Source organism: Rhamphochromis sp. 'chilingali' (genome assembly GCF_963969265.1).
Source record: "Rhamphochromis sp. 'chilingali' genome assembly, chromosome: 14".
NCBI lineage: Eukaryota > Metazoa > Chordata > Actinopteri > Cichliformes > Cichlidae > Rhamphochromis > Rhamphochromis sp. 'chilingali'.
The window spans coordinates 9,316,109-9,337,776 of NC_137941.1; the positions used below are offsets into that span (position 1 = coordinate 9,316,109).

Genomic DNA, 21,668 nt, shown 5'->3' on the forward strand with positions numbered 1-21,668 from the left:
TAGTTTTAAAGTTATGTGTTTTCTAAGATAAACTACTTGATTAGAATATTTTAATAGGTATGAAGGCCAGTGCTGAATTTCAAATGCATGAATCCGCTGAAATTCAGGCTTGCACAACAATGTAGGCTTAGTTACCATACTTAAACATAATAAATAAACTTATTTACCAGTGTTGTGTACCTGCCTTGGTTGTTGTTAGATGCTCCATGAACCAAGCAGCTTTCAAATTTTTCTTTCAGTTAACTTCAGAGTAGATTCCATAAAGATTGGTTAAGTTTCATTAAATAACTCTTAAATTGTTCATAACATTTGCAGCTTCATTAGCTATCCATTGTAGTATGAATCTTTTAATAGCAAAAATGTACAACAGTTTGGAATATTTCTTTGTTTTGTTTTGCATCTGGTGGAATTTGAAACACATTCTGAGTGAGTCATTTTTCTTACACAATTGTTTTTCTTTTTGTCCTGTAGGGTAAAAGAGAAACTGTTGATCTTGCCAGATGTGCAGCTGCATTTGCTATTGGTGTGCGGGAGCAATGCCACCTATCACAGGTACTGCTTCATCTGATATTATGGGGGTGTCATTGTTAACTTGTTAATAAGTCTGGTTCAATGTAAGGCTGCAACTAATGATTTTTTTTTCATAATCTGTCCACTATCTTTGCAATTAATTGATTGTTTTTCATCGCTGGTTTTATTCAGCTATTACTTTCACCTATATAAGTTATTAAGAACAAATGTACATTACGAAGAAGTTAAGCACAAGAGTTGTGCAGTTCACTGCAATGTATGTAACTCTGGGCACACTCAACAGTTTAAAATAGGCTTAACAGTGTAAAATGTGTTCACTTTTAGGCATAAAAGACAAATGAAGTAGAATTACATAAAAAAAATAAATGAGGCAATCATTTGTTCACTTTTTCTGTTGTAACCTTTCATGCTCCTCCATCTTGCTCGGTGCAATGTGTTTGTGCCACGTGAGTCATGCATGTGGCATGTCATGCAAAACAATGCCAATTATTGGCTGATTTCTTCTTCTACTGCTCCACTGGTAAATTACAACATTCAGTGGCTCATTAATTTGAGCTAAAGAAATAGAGTTGCATTTTGCTTCTGTTATATTTTCTATTTACGCTTTCATGTCTCTGATGTGTTTTTTTTTTCCCCCATCAGAGGAGTGTCAACAACATTGTCCTTGGTGTCCAACAGTATCAAACAGCTCTTCTGACGTCCTTGAGGGGAAAAATAAAGACCATCCTTGAAAGGCAACCTGACAGCAATGGACCTTTACAACAAGAAGTTCTTTCAACACTGGACAACTTTCAGGATCCCTTTCCCATATGTGCAGCTTCAAACCTACAGGACCGTGTAACACAGATGCATTTCAACCCTGTCACACCTGAGGAGATCATCATTTCCAATTATGCCTGTAGAGTTAAAAAGGGAGAATCGAGAGTTCTTGCAATCAAAAACAAGTCTTTCTACTACATTCCTTTGATTGAAAGTTTGAAACAGCTTTTATCCAATTCAAGACTATTTGACATGCTCAGTGCTGGACCTCAGAGTTGCCCCAACGCCAGTTTTTTGTATGACATTAATGATGGAATTATTTTCAAAACCCACCCACTGTTTTCAAAGAAGAACTCTGCTTTACAACTGATACTCTATTCTGATGAGATAGAAATGTGTAACCCCCTAGGGTCACGTGCGAGTGTAAATAAACTACTAATGTTTTATTACACCTTAGGCAACATAGACCCTAAGTTTAGATCAAAGTTGGCTTCCATCAGACTTCTCGCAATCGCAAAGTCTAGGGACATAGATGAGTATGGGGTAGATATAATACTGCGGAGAATCAATGAGGACTTGAAGTTACTGTACGATGGTGTTATGATTAACACTGTCAATGGGGAATTTTATTTAAACGGAGCAGTTGTTGCTGTGTGTGGAGACACTCTTGCCCAGCATGAGCTTGCAGGATTTAAGGAAGGAGTTGGTTTTGCGTATAGCAAATGTCGTCATTGTGAGTGTACTTTTGATGAAATGCAAGAAAATTTCAATGAACATAGTTTCACCAGACGGACATTGGACGGACACATTAGGCAGTGCATTGAAATAGAAAGGGCAACTACCGAATTTTTGAAATCCTCGCTCAAAACGACTTTTGGCATAAATAGACAAAGCAAATTAGTTGATTTCCCAGGTTTTAATCTGGCAGATGCCACAGGATATTATGCATGTAATTCTTGAAGGAGTGGCACCAATGGAAATTAAGTGTGTGTTGAAATACCTTGTTTTATCTGGAAATTTGGATTTGGCCATGCAGAACTTTCCTTTTTCATCAGTGGACATACGTGACAAGCCTTCACCAATTAGTATTGCTACTTTAGCTTCAAGTGACAACAGACTCAAACAATCCTCTGGACAAATGCTTATATTGATCAAGATTTTGCCATTCTTATTGTACAGTGTTGTAGAGAAAAATCCCTTTATCCAGTTTATTTTGGATTTAATTGAAATTGTTAAAATACTTTTTGCCCCAGTTGTGTCTTTACAAACTGTGTCCAAACTAAAAAAAATGATAGAAGATCATCTTAAACAATTCAGGCAACTATTCCCAGAAAAAAATGTAATACCAAAGCAACATTACATGCTGCATCTTCCCTCTCAAATTATTGCCCTGGGACCTGTAATACGTCATATGTGCATGAGATTCGAGTCTAAACACAGTTTTTTTAAACAATGGTCATCCAAATTAAACTTTAAGAATGTGTGCAAGTCTCTTGTAAACCACAATCAGCTGCTGGAGTGTTGCCAAAGTGAAGCAGGAACTGAGCATCCGATATTTGTAAATGAGAAAGAACTAGGTCCTATATCAGAGGTTGCTAATATGGACCATTTGCAATCAAAGGTTGTAGAGTTTTTGGGGATTGAAGATGCTATACATCATGCCGTTAGAGTAAAGTGGCTTATTTTACATGGAAACAAATACATCTGTGACAGGTCTCTTATACTCATTTCAGCAAATGGTTTAAACCCTATCTTTGGACTTGTAAAAAACATTTTTATTGTTAATAGTGTACTTTATTGTTTTGAATACCAGGTGTATGAAACCTTGGGTTTCAACAAAGACTTTCTTGCCTATGAAATTGCAATTCCCAACCTTGCCCAAGCAACTGAACTGACTGATGTTGAAGACCTACTTGATTTTACGTCATATTACCCAGTCAATTTCAGAAACAGTGTCTATGTTATGACAAAATATAACCTTGAAGATGTCCTTTCTTTAAAAACCTGAAATAAATACCTTCCAATGAGTGACTTTCTTATTTCAAGGAAAAAGGTGAATGTTTCTTATTTTGAGATAATTTTTGTTTTACACTCTATCTAAAAGCTATTTTTGCTTGAAATAAATGTAAAATGGTTCATTTTTAGATATACAGACTAAATAAGGAAAAAAAGTAATATATACTTGAAACAAGTCTAATCATCTAACACATGAGACTGGAAACTAGCTTGTAATGTTCAAAACAAGATGGACAAGATAATCTGGCTAAAATTAAGACAATAAATCTTGTCAAGCTACAAGGAATTTGCAGTGCATTGAGATTAATTGCAGTCTCTGTGAGATAGCTGATAGCTGAAAACAGTTTTTATCCCAAGAGTGTCCACAAGAAAAGACAATATCAAATCTAGAAATCAGACTGATGCTATCTGGCACTCTGACATGCCTGCCAGACACCACTCATAAAGTCACAGGCACTTTACTGAAAGATCCATCCTACAGGTCAGTACACAGCTGATAGCCATGATGGGTACTTTGGGTTATTTCCTTAAATACGTATGCTTTTCTTGGCATTTTCTTTTAACACAGCCGACATGCTGTAAAGATTAATTGATGCATGTTTTAATCTTTGGATTTGAGTTATTTAAAGGCAGCAGAAGAAATCAAAAATTGATACAAAAATACTTACTGTTGTTTTCTGCTGACAGCTGGAGGAAAGAGATAAAAAATTGGGTTTATGACATTTTTTGATTTCAGTAAATGCAGAGATAGGAATATGTACTAGTGTCCTTCACTGTGATTTACAGTTTGGGAATCAAATATAAGTTTGGTAGGTTTTCTTCTTACTTTAAAATCCTTAATCAGATATGGGGATTAAACATAAAACCCCCACAAATTGTTCTTTTCAACTGACTGACCACAAGTCGAGAGAAAACTTAGTAAGGCATCAAAATCTTCAAATCTGCTACTTTGCGAGTTTCATGATTCTCAGAATTATTCTCAAAATGAAATTTCTGATTTAATTTGAATGTTACTTGGGTGTTAATTAACAGGTATCTGTTGCCATACATACATACATTTTATCGATGCATCGTCATGACCAACCAATTAAACCTCAGCTTCACACTCAGCTCAAAGACGTTAGAGTGACTGCATTCATTTTTCACTTGTTAAAAAAAAACCTAAAATATATTTTTAAATTACTGCAAAAGGTGAAACATTAGTTGACTCACACTTCATCCACAAAGAACTCCTTATCATTTTAATTACAATTTGCTATCTCGTAATGACAAAAAAGATCTTGTAATTACCGGTTATCCTGGTTGTACATTAAATCCAGCAGGGCAGGAACTACTCTTTCTTAAGAATTGATACAGTGGCACAAAACACAAACTAACTGTTAACACCTCATGTATGCTGTTTGTTGTAAGTGAAAAAACATTTCCATCATGCTGCTTTTGTGTTATCTTTTATTAAGTGTCTCCTAGTAGTTTAGTTTTTTTTAATATGAAACAAATCTTTTTCTGCTAATTACAGCTAATATAAGCAAATGTTAGCTAATTAGTTATAACTGGCCAGTTAGCTTCCTACACTTTTTCTACACCTTTGACTGTAACTGTACCACATCATGGCTACAGTTTGCATACAGTGTTTGACTTGTACGATTATGTGATCAGACTTTGTTATTTCCTGCTTTATTTTGAAATCACTCATCTCCATGCATCCCAGTTTTTGTGTACTTCCTGTGTTTGCAAGAATGTATTTGTACTCGTAATAGTTGAGCTGTCTGCTCATTTTGTGTTTGACCTTTGCCATAGCTGAGACACAGGTCGAAGACGGGCTTTCTTTTGTTAATGTGTAGATATGGATTTCTGCCTTTTCTCTTGGTTTCTGTTTGTAATGTTTGCTATTTTGACTGCCTTTATGTGTGAACTTTGTGCTTTAGCTAATGTTTTTTGTTATATATTTAAATTGGTTCTGACTGGTTTAACAGTCACTACAGTTTGATGCAGTACAGTTAGAGTGAATTATAAAGGCTGGAACAATCTGAAGACTACCTGATATATTTTTAGTCATTAACAGCATAATGGGAAAACAATGTGTTATCTACTGGGTTTTGATTGAAAAGATATAAGATATCTCTGGTAGTATCAGAAAACCTGAAGAGATGTTAATGTGGGACTATTCAGCTGTTTTAGCTCCTCCCATCTTTGTTTTGATTGGTTGTCCCTGACAAGCAGAAGATTTGAATGACAGGTGAGTGGGCCTTGAGTCATTAATTCCGTAAATAGACAGATTCTTATATAGCACGTTTCTGCTCTCCTTTGCACTCAATACTTTACAGAACATTTTTACACCTCAGTGGTTTCTAACATTCAAACTCCAATTAAAGTATAACAGAGGAACTTCGGTTTATTGTTTTGCTCAAGGATACTTAGGCATACAGACTGGAGATTGGAAAACCCAGGTATTCAACCACCAGCCTTCTGATTAGTAGATGGCTTACTCTACCCGATAGTCTTTTTCTCCCAGTTCTCCCAGCGGTATCCCACTCAGGAATCATAACTATAATAATTGTATAATATTTTCATCAGAAAATCATCACCCTGGCACTTTACCATATGTAATAATCCTCTAACTGTTACCCTGACATCCTGTTAATGGAGTTTTGGGTGCTATTAGTGTTTATAGTGCACAAAATGGGCTGAACTGAAGCATGGTTGTTATATTGAGTGGGTTTTTTGTGCACAGCCAATTGTCTACTGGGTTTACATGATGCTGATGATGATGGTGTCAGATGTGGTTGCTAGGAGATTTGCGATGCAAGTCTCTATTTTGTGTTTACTCCCCACAGTGGAAATCCATTATAGTCCAAAGTGAGGTTAAAAAAAGCCTCTGTGACTGAATGAGTGAACTCGCTGTGCTTCAAATCTCTGACTTAAAGACACTATATGTCATGGCATGTGTTGTTCCTTGATAATAGGATGCAGATTTTCTATCTAACAAAGGTAAGGTCTTCAAATTGGAAAACAAAAAAATGTGGTTGAGAAGAGAAGAGATGCTTGAAATGTGTGGTGCACAATATCTGCTGTCACATCCTCTGACAGTAGCAGACATAAATGCTTGATGTTATGTGCAAGTGAGAACATGAGGATTAGCTTTTACCAGAGGTGCTGCCAAATCTGACAAGACAGGAGGAGGCAGGGAGAAGCTAACAGCATGAATACTGGCTGGTGAGTGCAGAACGGGAGTGGTCAGGTCCAGGAGCACAATGGTAGAGATATTCAAAGACACAAGCACATGCCAACAAGCATGAGTGCATGCACCAGGACCACAGTTTTAATGGCTGATGAATTTCCTAACTTCACAGCAGCCTAATTTATGAAATCTCAAGCCTAGAAATAAGCTGTGCAACCTGGCCAGCAATCAAACCACCAGTGAGCTTTATCAGCTGATCGACAGCCCACAGCAATCATAACTTCTGTCACGGTCTGGAGGGCAGACCGTGGGGATGTGGGGAAAGGAGGACCCAAAACGCAGACTCTGCGATGCAAACAGTGCTCTTTATTTACAGTGGAAAGCTGTAAACACAATAACTCCCCGTTGCTCCCTCGAACCCCATGTGCGTGCTTCCCTCCGACGTCTGTGCTCGTGCTCGTGCTCCCCGCTGTTGTGTTACTGCACACCCTGTGCGTGCTGCCCTTCTGGTCCCTCGTTTCACCTGCAGGACAATACAGAAGCAGCCGTTAAACACTGAACCCGCGCGCACACACACACGATCCGCACTTCCTAATGCTACACACTGACTTGGAGTCTTAGCTTAATGATCCCGCGCCGGTGGGAGCTCCAACTCTCTCCTAAGTAGCTCCCCCGACGAGCCCTGATCACCAACAGGTGTGGCATGAACTTCAGGTGTGGCCAGTCCTTCCGCAGGGCCACACCCCTCAGGCCTGCAGGTGGCTGAGCTCCATCCTCCAGCCACACCCGCAGACATACACACCCATACCCTGCCTATACATATGAGTGGGACACAGACTAACACAGCACAGTGCAGAAAAACACACACATCACCAAAATAATAACAACAACAATATCAACGGGAGGTGAGTCAAAACTGCTCACGGACCCCGAGTCCTCCAGAGCTGGGTCCGTGACAACTTCACATGTAGGCCCAGTGAGTATTCGATCAGCCCCCGCAGGGACTGCTCAACACAGTCTTGTGGCAGTTTGTGAAACAGTCACAACATTCAGTCAATTAATTTGTGTTTCTGGGAACAATGTTTCACAGTTTTTTTTTGTTCCTGGTCACAAATTTCTCCCCTCAGCACAGTATTTGGGGCTCTTCAGATGTGGTTAACAAACAAACAAACAAAACCAAGTAACCCTCAATTAGGTTTCGGCAATAAAGGGTAAAATGACAAAACTTCCAAAATTTCCAGTTTAGTACAGAGTTGGCTCACCTTAAATCCATGGGCCTTTACATCATGTTGTGTGTCGAGTTACATTAATTATGTTCTTGTGTAAAGCTTTGTCCTGAGTCTGCGCTGCTGTTGTGCTGTTTCTAAATATAGACTATTTTAACTTCATCTCTTCTTCTTTGTCTCTTGCTCTTCGCTGCAAGTTAGGCCTACTGTCTCTACTCCACTGTGGAAGACGGGTATCCAGTACGACCTGTATACCATGATAAATTGAACATAGCCATCTTCACTGATTGGTGCTAACACAGGACCATTGCTTTTCCTTTCTTTAGCATAACCTTATGAAAAGACGCAGCTTTGGGTTAACAATAAATTTGCTAATGGCTTAAAAAATTAAATTTGGCTAGTCAGCTCATCCCAAAGACAGAAAACCCTCACAAACTATTTAAAACCAAGTACACATGAAATGAACAAACATCGACCAGGCAGACATTTAATGCATATTTTAGGTGCTATATGAAACTATTAATCACATTCTTCATTAATCAAATCAGGTGTGGCTGAAATGTGCAGCACTTTGCAATGTGTGCAATGTGGCAAACTCAAACAGTATCAGATTTTAGAGTTTGGCTAACCTTAGTATTGCTAGCAGCAGTAGCCTACCCTACCCTAACAGCAGCTAGCATCCTCATCCTGGTGCAGAATCTGTTCACACCTGGCTTCGATTCTCCGGTTACATTCCAGGTAACTCTGTAGAAAGCCGATTTACAGCTTCTCTTTTTGTTTAATACATCAAAGTACTGCAGAATAACACTGGTTAGCAAGAGGTCTGCTCATTTAAAACTTCCATTTGTCATGGTCCGCGGCCCGGCGTCCGGGGTGCTGTTGGGATGCCCACGCCCACGGGCGTGGCTGCTAACCCCACACCTGCATCCCATCCCAGGCGATCACCAGGTGGACTATTTAATCCTGCCCTACCTGCTGCTCCACGCCAGTCCGTAGTCGCCTTTCAGCGGTAACGTACACCTGCGGGAAAAAAAACCCTTATGACAAATTGTCCATTGGAACTGACTCTGTTTTACCCTGTGTGTAGATCACAACTCTGCGTTTTTGCGAGCCACCTGCCTGTCCACCTGTCCGCCTGAGATTCGGAAGCACTATCAGCCTCGCCGTCTCGACCCTTTTGGAGCCCCCCCCCCCTCTGGTTCACTCAGCCCGGCTACCTCCGTAAGACGTATACTCCACCTTCCCTCGTATGCTGCCTTTTTTCCGCACCCCAGTAATCTGTTTCTCTTTTTTTGTTTTGCAGCTTCTCACAGCCCCGCTCTCGGCGTTCCCTGCGCAGTTCACCTCCCCAGTCCCTCGGTTTCTTCTGGTTCCATACGTTGTTTTTTCGGCTACCCTCACGGGACACCTTTAGTTATAATAAATTTGCTTTCTTTATTCCCTCCTACCCTGGTGTGTGTGTTCTGCTTCTGGGTCCAGCTTGCGCACGGAACTTCGGTTCATGACAGTATGGACTGGCCAGTATGGACCCAGCAGATCCACTCCGCTATTAATAAACAGGGCGCTATCCTCGGTCGCCACGATCAGCAGCTCCAGTCTCTCCAAGACCGTTACCAAGAGCTCAGCGACACTCAGGATAAGCTGCAAACCAGGCCACCCGACCCCGTGCACCGCAGTGTTTCGCCTCCGTCGCTGGAACCCTTTCACGGGGAGTTAGACCTGTGTGGGGGGTTCCTTTTCCAGTGCTCCTTATTTTTCAGCCGCACGCCTCACGCTTTTCCCACGAATGCCGCTAAGATCTCCCACTTCGTGGGATTGTTACGGGGGCGTGCTCTAGCATGGGCTGAGGCTTACTTAACCTCTCACCCCATTCGCGAATGTGAGTACGATGAATTCCTGGAGGAGTTCCAGGCTACATTCTCCCCTCCGGTTTCGGAGGACGATGCCGCGCAGAAGTTGCTGGGGCTCCGTCAGGGGCGGCGCAGTATTGCGGAGTACCTAGTTGACTTCCGTACCCGAGCGGTCGCCGTAGGTTGGCCCGATTCGGCCCTCCGTGGGGTTTTTTTGCGGTCACTAAACGACCAGATGAAGGACCAACTAGCATTTCACGAGGAGACTAGATCCTTTGAAGAATTAGCATCCCTCGCCCGTAGGATCGATAGACGCTTGCGGGAGAGGGATGCCGGGCGGCGGCTTAAGCCTATGGGCTCCGTATTGCGCCCCGGGATCCGCGTTTCTCCGCCCCCGCCCCCGGCTGCGTGTGCGCGCTCTCCGTCGCCTCCCCCGCCCGAACCCATGCAGATCGGACGCTCTCGGCTGTCTCCGGAGGAGAGGGAACGCCGATTTCGGGCTGGAGAATGCCTGTACTGTGGGAGGCCCGGTCACCGCATCGCTGTTTGCCCGGTCCGCCCAAACGACCCGGCCCACCGGTGAGTTCGGGGATACGGGTGGGCAGCGCTCTAAGCACTAGTAGACCCCGATTGTTACTGTCCGTTACTATTGTGACTCCTAACCAGACTTTTACATGCCCCGCGTTGGTGGACTCCGGGGCGGAACAGAATCTCATGGATGAGAAGCTGGCTAAGAGGTTAGCTGTGTCTCTTACCCCACTCGAACCGCCCATCCCTGCGTCCACATTGAACAACCAAGTGTTTGCATACATAACTCACCAAACCGCGCCTGTACGGTTAGTCACATCAGGTAACCACCAAGAGCAGCTGTCCTTTTTCACTTTTCCCGCTCCTGACACCCCGCTTATCTTAGGCTACCCCTGGCTACAGAGACATAACCCACACATAGATTGGGCCGGAAAGAGTATCGCGAGCTGGAGTGTGTTTTGTCTGGCGAACTGCCTGAGGTCAGCCGTTCCCTCCGCCTCAGCGGAACGGAGTCCCGCCCCGCCACCCGCACCGGATCTCTCTTCCGTGCCCTCCGACTATCACGATCTTCGGCAGGTGTTCAGTAAAGACGAGGCGCTCTCACTCCCGCCTCACCGTCCATATGACTGTGCTATTGAGCTGCTCCCGGGTGCATCGCTGCCCTCCAGCAGATTGTATAACCTGTCTCGCCCCGAAAGAGAAACCATGGAGAATTACATCCAGGAGTCGCTAGCTGCAGGACGTATTAGGCCGTCGTCCTCCCCCGTGGCTGCGGGTTTTTTCTTCGTGGGAAAGAAAGACAGGACGCTCCGCCCGTGCATCGATTACAGGGGGCTGAACGACGTCACCGTCAAAAACAAATATCCCCTCCCACTCATTAGTTCTGTTTTTAACTCACTCCAGGGAGCCACAGTCTTCACCAAACTGGACCTGCGGAACGCCTACCACCTGGTACGGATACGTGAGGGCGACGAGTGGAAGACCGCCTTCAATACCCCGCTAGGGCATTTCGAATATCTGGTGATGCCGTTCGGGTTAACGAACGCCCCGGCGGTTTTTCAAGCCCTAGTCAACGACGTGTTACGGGATTTCCTGAACGTGTTTGTTTTTGTGTACCTGGATGATATTCTGATTTTTTCAGGACGCTTGAGGACCATCGCATCCATGTAAGGAGCGTGCTGCAACGGCTGCTCGAAAACAGACTGTATGTCAAAGCGGAAAAATGTGAGTTCCACGTCTCATCCATTTCCTTCTTGGGCTACATCCTCGCAGGTGGGCAGGTGAAGACCGACCCGGTGAAGGTTAAAGCGGTATTGGAATGGCCGGTTCCGGAGTCACGGAAGAAGCTTCAGAGCTTCCTGGGGTTTGCGAACTTTTATCGCCGCTTCATACGGAACTACAGCCAGGTGGCCGCGCCTCTCACCCAACTCACCTCACCCAAGGTGCCTTTCACATGGTCCCCTGAAGCCCACGCAGCCTTCGCTAAGTTGAAGCGATTATTCACGTCCACACCCATTCTAACCCATCCTGACACTTCAAAACAGTTTATTGTTGAGGTTGATGCGTCTGATGCGGGAGTTGGGGTGGTTCTCTCCCAGCGGTCCGGGTCCCTGAATAAACTCCGGCCGTGCGCCTTCTTCTCACGCCGTCTCACCCCCGCGGAGAGGAATTACGACATCGGCGACAGGGAACTCCTAGCAGTAAAACTCGCATTGGAGGAATGGCGTCACTGGCTGGAAGGGGCCGAACAGCCCTTCCTTATATGGACAGATCACAAGAACCTACTGTACCTTAGAACCGCCAAGAGGTTGAATCCACGTCAAGCTCGCTGGTCCCTGTTCTTCGCCCGCTTCAACTTCACACTCTCCTATCGTCCCGGGTCACGGAACATCAAACCCGATGCGCTCTCCCGTCAGTATTCCCCCGACAGTGAGGCGCCCCCCTGCCACCATCCTACCCGCCGCCTGCGTGGTGGGCGCTCTCACCTGGGAGATTGAGGAGACCATTCGCCGAGCGCTCCCGGGGGACCCTGACCCAGGGACTGGACCGCCAGGACGGCGCTTCGTTCCCGCCGCCGCCCGGGGAGCGGTCATCCACTGGATCCACACAGCACGATTCACGTGCCACCCGGGCGTGAGCAGAACGGCGCGCCTCCTCAGCAGACACTTCTGGTGGAAATCGCTAACACGGGACGTGAGAGACTACGTGTCTGCCTGTGCCGTCTGCGCTCGTAATAAGTCATCCACTAAGCATCCCGTAGGTCAGCTCCACCCGCTCACTACACCCCACCGGCCCTGGTCTCACATCTCCCTTGACTTTGTTACTGGTCTCCCTACCTCTTCTGGAAAGTGTGTCATCCTTACCGTTGTGGACCGGTTTTCTAAAGCCGCTCACTTCATCCCGCTGGCCAAACTGCCCTCGGCTGCTGAGACTGCCCAAGCATTAATCACTGAGGTTTTCAGGCTCCACGGAATTCCCCTGGACATTGTCTCCGATCGTGGTCCCCAGTTCACCTCACAAGTATGGAGGACCTTCTGCTCCATTCTCGGCGCCAAGGTCAGTCTGAGTTCCGGTTTCCACCCGCAATCCAATGGGCAAACTGAACGTCTCAATCAGGAGCTGGAGACTATGCTGAGGTGTGTGGCTAGTCAAAACCCCTCCTCCTGGGTTACCTACCTGCCCTGGGTGGAGTACGCCCATAACACCCTCACCTCGTCCTCCACCGGATTATCTCCTTTCGAAGCGTCCCTCGGATATCAGCCTCCACCGTTCCCTGAAGAGGACTTAACTCTCTCCGTCCCGTCAGCTCCACAACACCTCCGGCGCTGCCAACGTGTGTGGCGCAGCGCTCGCCGCGCCCTCCTGCGTGCGAAGGAACGACACGCGCACTACGCCGATCGTCGCCGCGCCCCAGCCCCTGACTACCGGCCGGGACAGAAGGTTTGGTTGGCTGCTGGGAACATCCCGCTCCGGGGCACGTCCCGCAAACTGGCTCCCCGTTTCATCGGGCCGTACGAGGTGGACCGAGTCGTCAACCCAGTGGCGGTCAGGCTCCGGCTTCCGGCCTCTCGGCGTGTACACCCCACGTTCCATGTGTCTCAACTTAAGCCGGTCCGCCTCAGCCCCCTGTGCCCTCCTTCCGAGCCCCCTCCTCCCGCCCGGCTCATCGGCGGCCATCCGGCCTATGCGGTCCGGCGGATCCTGGATGCGCGCCGGCGCGGGCGCGGCTGGCAGTATCTCGTGGATTGGAAGTTGGAAGTAACAGACGTGTCTCACTGATGCCAAAGCCTGGCTTGTCATGCTCCATTGTTTTACATCTTGAGGGCTGGGTTATGTTAACAAAATCCATATTTCTATCATTGAAAGTCATGCTGCTGGGGTACCAAGTATGTAAAATTGTGATGCAAGAGGACGAAATGTCCATATGTGATGTGTTAGAAAGTGTTTGACAGACTGACCGCCGTTTAAATCAGTCAGCAATTAACAAGGAAACTTACCTGATCGGTCTGAAAACTCTGCTCCCTTTGAAAATTGTGTCAAATTAACTAAACTGCAACATGCCAGTCATTGTCAGAAGAGAATGACACTGATGTGCACGGCTCCTCGGACCTCTGGCATTTATCGACTAATTGTTTCCACAGTAAATACACCCAAACTCAGTTTCAGAGTTGCTTTGCTGAACTTGTCAAACACATTTAAATTTCTACGTCTGTGATGTGCCTTGAGTTTGAAAAGCCATCTGGCACTCTGACAATGTGGCTCCGTATTAAAGGCAAACCTGTCATTTAAGTGCCAGTAATTTATCAGTATCCCAGTTTAGGTTTTCCCCTCACATATGAGACTCTAAACAAACGTGGAACCTCGTACGGTTGCCACGTGTCCATGATGCTTAAAGCAGGTGATCGGACATTTTCCTGAGCAAACAAAGGCTCAAAAATATATCCAATAAAAAAGGTGTGGCTACTAAAATTAGAGTACCATCTTTTCTACATTGCTTTTTATTCGTATTTGGATCAGAGTTGAAGTGTTGGTATGGCTTTGAGCAGAAGGTGGCACGACGTCCTCATGTGTGAAGGTGAGGCCCTATGCTAATGAAAATATGTATGCGCTAATGTGACAGGGACACCATCTCCTGTCCCCAGGTCAGTCCGTGCTCGTCCGTGTGCTCTTTAACAGCTTTTAAAGGCAAAGCAGCCATGTAGCCTGGAGGGCAGCGGCCATATCCTGCAGAGATTAGACAAATTAAAGCAGCACTTAAAGTATATGGACCTGATTAGCCCCAGTAATGAAATCAAGCCTGACACCATGGTTCCCCTTTTACACACAAACACGCACACACTCAGTTCCCTCTGCCTCTGATGTGGCACTGCTCTCTATCGAGCCTATAAAGCCTGATAGCGAGCTGCACACACAGCCTTTCTCTCTCCCTCTTTTCTTTAAATCGCTCACCCTGCAGCTCATAAGCCACCTCCTTCTCCCTGACCCCCTCCTTCTATACTCTCTCTCTCCTTCTCAGTCATCCTCTCATTTCTGGAGTAAGTGTGCTCCCTAGTGTTGTTTCCACCGCTGAGAGCCGGAGATGGAGGAGCAGAGGAGAGGCTGCCTGTAATCATTCCTTTTGTCTATGAAGCAGTACCTTTGCAGTAGTGGCTATTCTATAGAAAATAGAGGATGAAACCTTTGTACTTGTTCTGTGCAAAAACGCTTTCAGAAGTTCAGCCAAAGCTAATTTGAGGGCTGATTTATGTTTGGCTCAGACAGTACCATATATCACTGTGTCACAGAGGGCAATACAAAGAGTCAAAGCTTTCTGCTCTATGGGAATCATGAGCAGCATCTTTTTTCTTTCCCTTCACCTTGCTTACATCTGTGGGAACTTAAGTATCCAAAGCCTGCTCAGAATGATGTGGTACGGTGGTGTGTTTGCAATATATGAGTCATTCCATGGAAAAATCAGTGACTCTCTCCCACCTACCCCCCTCAAATCAGTCGCAGGGGGCTGTTTGTATAACTTTAGTTTTTACCTTCATTCGATAAATATATTTGGATACATTCACTTCCAACAGAATCAGGCTGAGGAAAAGGCAGCCATCTGCCTCAACTGGCTGGAAAGGCAAGGAAAAGAGAAGAACAAATAATACTTATTATAGACGTCATTCATGCAATCTCCATCTAACTTTAACAACACTTTATGTAGTTTGTTGTACAGACTGTTTAAATGTCACAAAGAGATCCAAATACCAGAATAAACAGCCGCCAATTTTCTAAAACTTATCCAGGTCCAATCCACAAGAAGCTCACTTCCTTATTCCAAGCCACATCTTCCAGCAGTGCCCGAGGTGTTTCCACTGTTGTGCCATTTTTGGTAAGTGGTGACCCACCAGTTATATGAATTTTTCTTTTTGAAGCAGCAGCTAACTTGGAGTGAATAGTCCATTCATTTCTGTTGGAGAACCATGGCCTCAGACTCAGAGAATCACTGCAATTTAAGCAAGTATAGTCTAGAGATCATTGATCAACGAAGAGTATGGGAGCACATCGTCCACAAAAAGAAGCAGTAAAAAGGTGGTGACCTTGCCAGATTTAGGAACAATTAACAATAGTCTCACTCAGAAAACTTTGTATGTTGGAGAGTGTCTATTGCCAGATGAAGGTAGTGTCCAAAGTATGTGGTACAACCAGTCTGTGGGCTACTTTGAGTGAAATTCTGGGATTTTAATCCGATTTTGCTAATTAGCATGTATGATGCTTGCTATCCAAGTTAGATAGCACTAGCACTAAGATGGTGGGGATCAAAAACCTTTAGATGTCCAACCCCAAAACTGATGAATGTTATGGTGACTACATTCAGCTATAAATGGTTGATTAGTGGCATAATTCAGGGGGTTGAGTGGGCCACATTCCATGCTCCAAAGTTGGTTGCTGTTTCTTAAGTTTTAGGATGTCTTCATTAAAGCACAATGTTGTTGCTTTGAATTACAAGGACAAGATACAGAAATATTGGTGACTAGACATCAGATGATGTAAGAAATCTGATGCAAACGAATGTCGGCTCTGTCAATGAGGTAAAGAAATGCTCATGAATAAATAGATGAAGCCTGAATGAGGACAGTGGCAGCAACGGATAACATGCATTTGCTAATTAGCTCAGTGCAGAAATGAACGAATATACTATAACAGTCATGCATAAATTTAACTTAACTGACATGCTGTACGTGTATTAAATCATACTCGCTCATTCACACAAAACACACACACACAAGCATGATCAGCTGTGTGAAATGACAGCGTGTCACGTTGCACTCCAACACTATTCACATTCACAGCTGCACTTGTGCTGAAAAGCAGTCTGTCGTCGAGCCTTTTTATTTGACAGCTGTTCCAAAAGGACTGCAGCCCTATCTATTGCTTTTTTATTATCTACATGCATTTTTTTCAACATGCTCCGACACTTGGAGGGCTTAAGGGATAAGGGAAATAGCGTATCGGTTACTCAGGCGCTGTGAAAATGCATGTAATGCTCTCTATAACCCCATTGTTAATGGAAACAAATCCAAGAACCACCCCGGCGTGGACCACATATCTCTATAACTTTTATGAAGTGACGGTCATTTGGACACCAGCTCTCTGCAGGTACCATCCTTTCTAATTTCATTTTGACCTTTCCATAAATTCACACCCATTACCCCAGCCAGGGATGCAGCACAGGAAGATCTTTAGTATTTTAAATTGAAATGTTGTAATTGAAAGAGTGCCCGGAGCAGAGAAATTATAGGGTATTCATTTTTTATACTGATACCCCTGAGAAATGCAGCAATAGAAGCAAGTGAGGACACCCTGCATTACTCACTGCAGGGGGGAAAAAACCCTGCTCTGGACCTTTCCATCAGCCCTCCCCTGACATGCAGAACATTACGTACACAATGAAGGAGTAATACTCTTTTGTATTTTTCATCCATGAAATTGTGCCAAATGAGTGCAGAGATTTAGGAGCACCGCTTCCGTCATCGCCTTTTGCAATTAAGCAAAGCCACACAGGAGAGCGGCAGGCTCGCCTTTCCCATCGCCACACAGGAGTAATTTGAGAAAGCCAGCCTTGAGGCTGTCCTTTAACAAGCTCGCCCAGTTCGCCATATAGCCCAACACTCTGAAGTCAGCTGGCTTTAAGTGGCTGCATGTCACTCTGAGGACCAACTGACAAACATACACAGCGCCACTTAAATCTGAAACTATAGGCATCTCGATGCCATTCATAATGCAGCAACTACAGAAGGGGAGTCGTGCTCTTACATGCGAGCAGCAGTGCTCCATGTGCAAAAGGAGTTATTTGAAAAATGCTGCTGTGCTGATGCGGAATAAACGCAGCTAAAGACAGCCGCTGTATTCTGGAGGCAGCTGGCTCGGTGCAGGCTTGTGTGTTTGTCAGCTGGCACTCCAGAGGACCGTGCATGCACTGTCACACATGAATCTGTGGAGATTGTTGTCCTGTTTGCTCCGCTCCTGCTGAATCTCAGTTTCTCCACCCGCCACAGGAAATGTCCTCCCATCACGATTATGGGATGAATGTAGCCAAAAAAAGAAGGGAGGGTGTGGGGTAGCAAAAGACAAACTGCAGATCGGGGGGGGGGGCAGAAAGGAAAGTGGCCTCTTGTTTGGCATGAAAAGAGAGAGGGTGCACTTCAACCAGAATGAGGGGTCGATTTGATTTGCAATTACCCCCCAGATGATCAGCTGGTGTTTGAAGTTGATTGCTTCCTGGAGTAGAAAGTTCTGGAGGGGCTTTGACTCCTGACGACCTCAGGGCAAGCACGGTGTGACCCGGGAGCCCGGGATGTGCCCCGTGCACATCAGTCATGCAATCCATCCTCGTCAGAATCAGACAACAGATGTCTCTTCCCGTTGGCTCCATCTAACTGACCAACCTGTGACCTGGAGAAGAAGATGCAGAGAAGCATGTATGGAAACAACACAATACACACAATCGCAATTTTGAGAGTCTACAAGTGGACGTAGAAGAACAGAAACCTCATATGTGTTTGTGAAGTCTTTTCATAGGCAAACACGCTAACCCTTTGAAACCGTGACTGAGCAGCTGCGTTAAAGACAAATCTAATTGACCTGCCTGACTGGCTGTGCCCCATAATGCAATAGAAACTTAAGCCTAGAGATCACTGCTAATGCTATCCCTCTATCCCAGCAGATGACCAGGGTGTGGATCTAAAGGCAGATTTGATTACCTTGATTAGCGTGTTTGTAATTGGCTAATGTGTGAAGCAGGAAAGTATGTCAGAGAGAAAACAAGAGAAAAACAGAGCAGGGTCCCTCAGATATTTTCAAAATTTACCAAGCATGAAAAGATTGTTTATTGTCACACAGAAAATCACTTACTGCTATAAATGTTTTTTCCAACTAGAGTTTGGTTTTGTCCACTAGCATCATGCTAATAAAAAACACTTTGCAACTGCAAATGAACTTTATTGAAATGAAGAACTGAGAGAGGCAGATGGGAAATTGAATGAATTCTCAGTGCCTTTTCCATCTCAGCTGTCTGATACCCGCAGTTTTCCCCTCCAAGAGCCTTAATTTCCCCTCAGTCAATATTAATCTTTTGCTCGTGACATTTGCAACACCGTATTTAGATTAGATTTCTTGATTTGCAGCACCGAGCTGTGTCACCCCGCAGTCTATTTTTACAGTTCTTAGATTGAAATCGCTTGTCCTGTAGCAGTGCTACTGTTGAACTTATGCCACCAAACTAATGATTTCTGAGAAATCATAATTACAATAAATCTTTGCCAAATAGCAATCAGAAAAAGATGGGAGATAAATGTATGTATGCAGGTGGATAAACTCACTGCAGATGTGCCTTTATACAAGGCACTCCGGTAGCTCTAATAATAATCTTGAAGTAGCAGGATCCCAAATTGTACACTCCATGGAAATCAGATTCATTTTGATAATTTAAATTTTAGAAAACAAAACACAAAAGCAAAAACGTAAAACAAATCTCGTGGAATTTTATTATCATGAGTACAAGGTCGAAGAATCCTAGATTGTCAGTAACTCTTGCAATTGTTGGTGTCATTAAGAGATGGCAAACAAGCCCCCCATGCATGATTAAAGTCTGGATCTGGATGAAGTTTGTGAATTTCCATTGCATTTGTTATGATGACACATTTTGTCCTTTCTCAGAATGGGTAAGAATATTTTTTAAAAGTTAATCAGGTCTGAGGTAGGCCTTATAGAAAAACAAACCTCGGTGGTACTAAATGGAAAAATAATAATGGATTGGATTTATATAGCGCTTTTCAAGGCACCCAAAGCGCTTTACAATGCCACTATTCATTCACTGGTGGAGGCAAGCTACGGTTGTAGCCACAGCTGCCCTGGGGCAGACTGACAGAAGCGAGGCTGCCATCGGCCCCTCTGGCCATCACCAGTAGGTGGTAGGGTAAAGTGTCTTGCCCAAGGACACAACGACCAGGACAGAGAGGCCAGGGAACGAACCGGCGACCTTCCGGTTACAGATGCGCTTCCCAACCCCCTGAGCCACGGTCTCCCCACAAAATAATAATCACAGGTTGCCAGTGAACACCAGGTCTTACTCAATAATGTGCTCTGAACAGGTTAATGTAAGATAAAGTTGTTTGGAGCAGAAGCTCATGCCTACTGTGAAGCCTGGCAGAGGAAATGTCCTGGTTCGGGGTTGCTTTGCTGCCTCAGGAACTCCAACCTGTGAGGCCATCTGTCCGAAAGTTAAGGATGAATCATAGGTGGATGTTTTGAACAGAATAATGATCCTAAGTACACTCTGATCATAGAAGGAGCAGCTCAGTAAACACAAGTCAAGGTTTATGGAGGCGTTAAACATTGAAATAATTTTGAATAGAAATTTGAGGTCTTTCCCTGTGGGGTGTGCCTGAAAAATCTCAAATCCTCCTTCTTGGTGTCATTATCAGAGCTCATAAGCAAAGGTGTTGGAAAGAAGTCAAAGAGTTCACCTCAGCTTTGTCTTCAAAACCATGGTCAGGTAAGACACCTGCACTACTGCTGACACTACAGCAATCTGTTGATCCACCTTCCTATCACTCGTGAACACTATCCTGTTTGAATTCTTTCACTTTTCACAGCCTCCTCAACCCAGGGGAGGAAATTTACATTTTTCCTCCAGCTTGGAGGAACTGACTCTCACCCTATCTGCTTCAGACTTTCGTGCATGCACTGTTATTCCTAAGATGAAGCCAACAGACCCAAAATGTCGTCTATGACTTCTACGCAAAGATGCAAATCACAATGATTGGGCTGATCTACATAGCCATTTATATTTAGTGAACATTGGAAACATCTCGGTTAACACTGGCACTCCAAATTGCAGAAGGTAAGCTTCTGTTGAGGTCATTTTTACAGCAGACATTTTGCCTTCTCTTCTGAGGAAATGGCAACGGTGTTGCAAATAATGATGGTTCTGTGCTGCCTAGGTTGGTATTAACAGTAAGACCCTGTTACAGAAGCAGCTAAATGAAATACAACCATTATTCATTCTATGACAGCTAGAAAATCTTCTTTGGAACTCATTTCAATACAAAAATCTAAAGCTTTAATACAGAATTTGTCATGTTGATCTATCAATATGGTAACAAAATAACATTCAGTGTTTTCCAGGTCTACAAATGTCTGAAACGATCTATTAACATACAATAGAGTTCACAATAGTTGTAATTATACAATTAGTGAGCATAATCTGAAAAAAAATTGGTAACAGTTTTCATTATTACGTGTGAATCACACCCTAAATACCCAAAGGCAGTGTGATTAGAAAATATATTTCCCCACTAAGCTTCTCAAACATACAGTTCAATAAAATCACAGCCTGTTAGGTCTTTTTATTTCACCCTAACTCATCGTCTGACACATATATGTCACCTTAGCCTATTAAGTTGCACAATATATTGGAACAATAAGTAGGCACTTACACCAGAATGATTGAGAAAAATGCATGCATCAGCCTTTATCCACTTGATGAAAATAACTAATACGGCAGAACATAATAATGACAGTAAATCCGCCCATTCATCAAAATGAGGAACGGTGTAATTTCTTCGCTCATCAAGCACCACTGACCCTGTGGATGGGCGATCTTTATTACAGCTGGCACTTTAGTGAGGTGTGCAGAGTTATGTGCATGCAATACCCAGTCATATAATAAATGTTCAATATCTGTTCAACACCCAGATTAAAAACAAGCCGCACTGAGCGACTGATTCAGAAGAATTTTGCTTCATATAGAAAATAAGGGGCTTGACACTGAAGACTGTGCTGTGAAGGTCAGAGGTATAAATATAAATGCATCTTTTAAGTCTGACGACACAGTTTCAGCACAAATCCCAGCTGGAGATGAAGTTTTCCTGTGTTGAGGAGAGTCTCGAGGCTGTCCTCCCCCACAAAACAACCCTGCAAGGTGTTTTTTTTTCTCCAAGCTGCTATCCTCTTGTTAAGCAGTGATGTATAGATGCATCTGCTGCGTTGGATGAGACTCCTTTTTTTTTTATCGTGCTGCAGTTCTTTGTCTCTTTTTTATCT

General features: G+C 44.2%; 1 protein-coding gene across 1 annotated transcript in view; it reads left to right on the plus strand.

The window, feature by feature from the left end:
- LOC308409908 (uncharacterized protein) overlaps nucleotides 1-2,250 on the plus strand; it is a gene marked incomplete at its 3' end in the record, with an annotated part of 3,087 nt that extends 837 nt beyond the window's left edge. The window contains exons 2-3 of the mRNA XM_080902905.1: nucleotides 472-552; nucleotides 1,174-2,250. Coding sequence (XP_080759031.1) covers nucleotides 472-552; nucleotides 1,174-2,250 — 1,158 coding nt within the window. The remainder of the gene's footprint in view (nucleotides 1-471; nucleotides 553-1,173) is intronic.
- Between the last annotated feature and the right edge of the window lie 19,418 nt (nucleotides 2,251-21,668).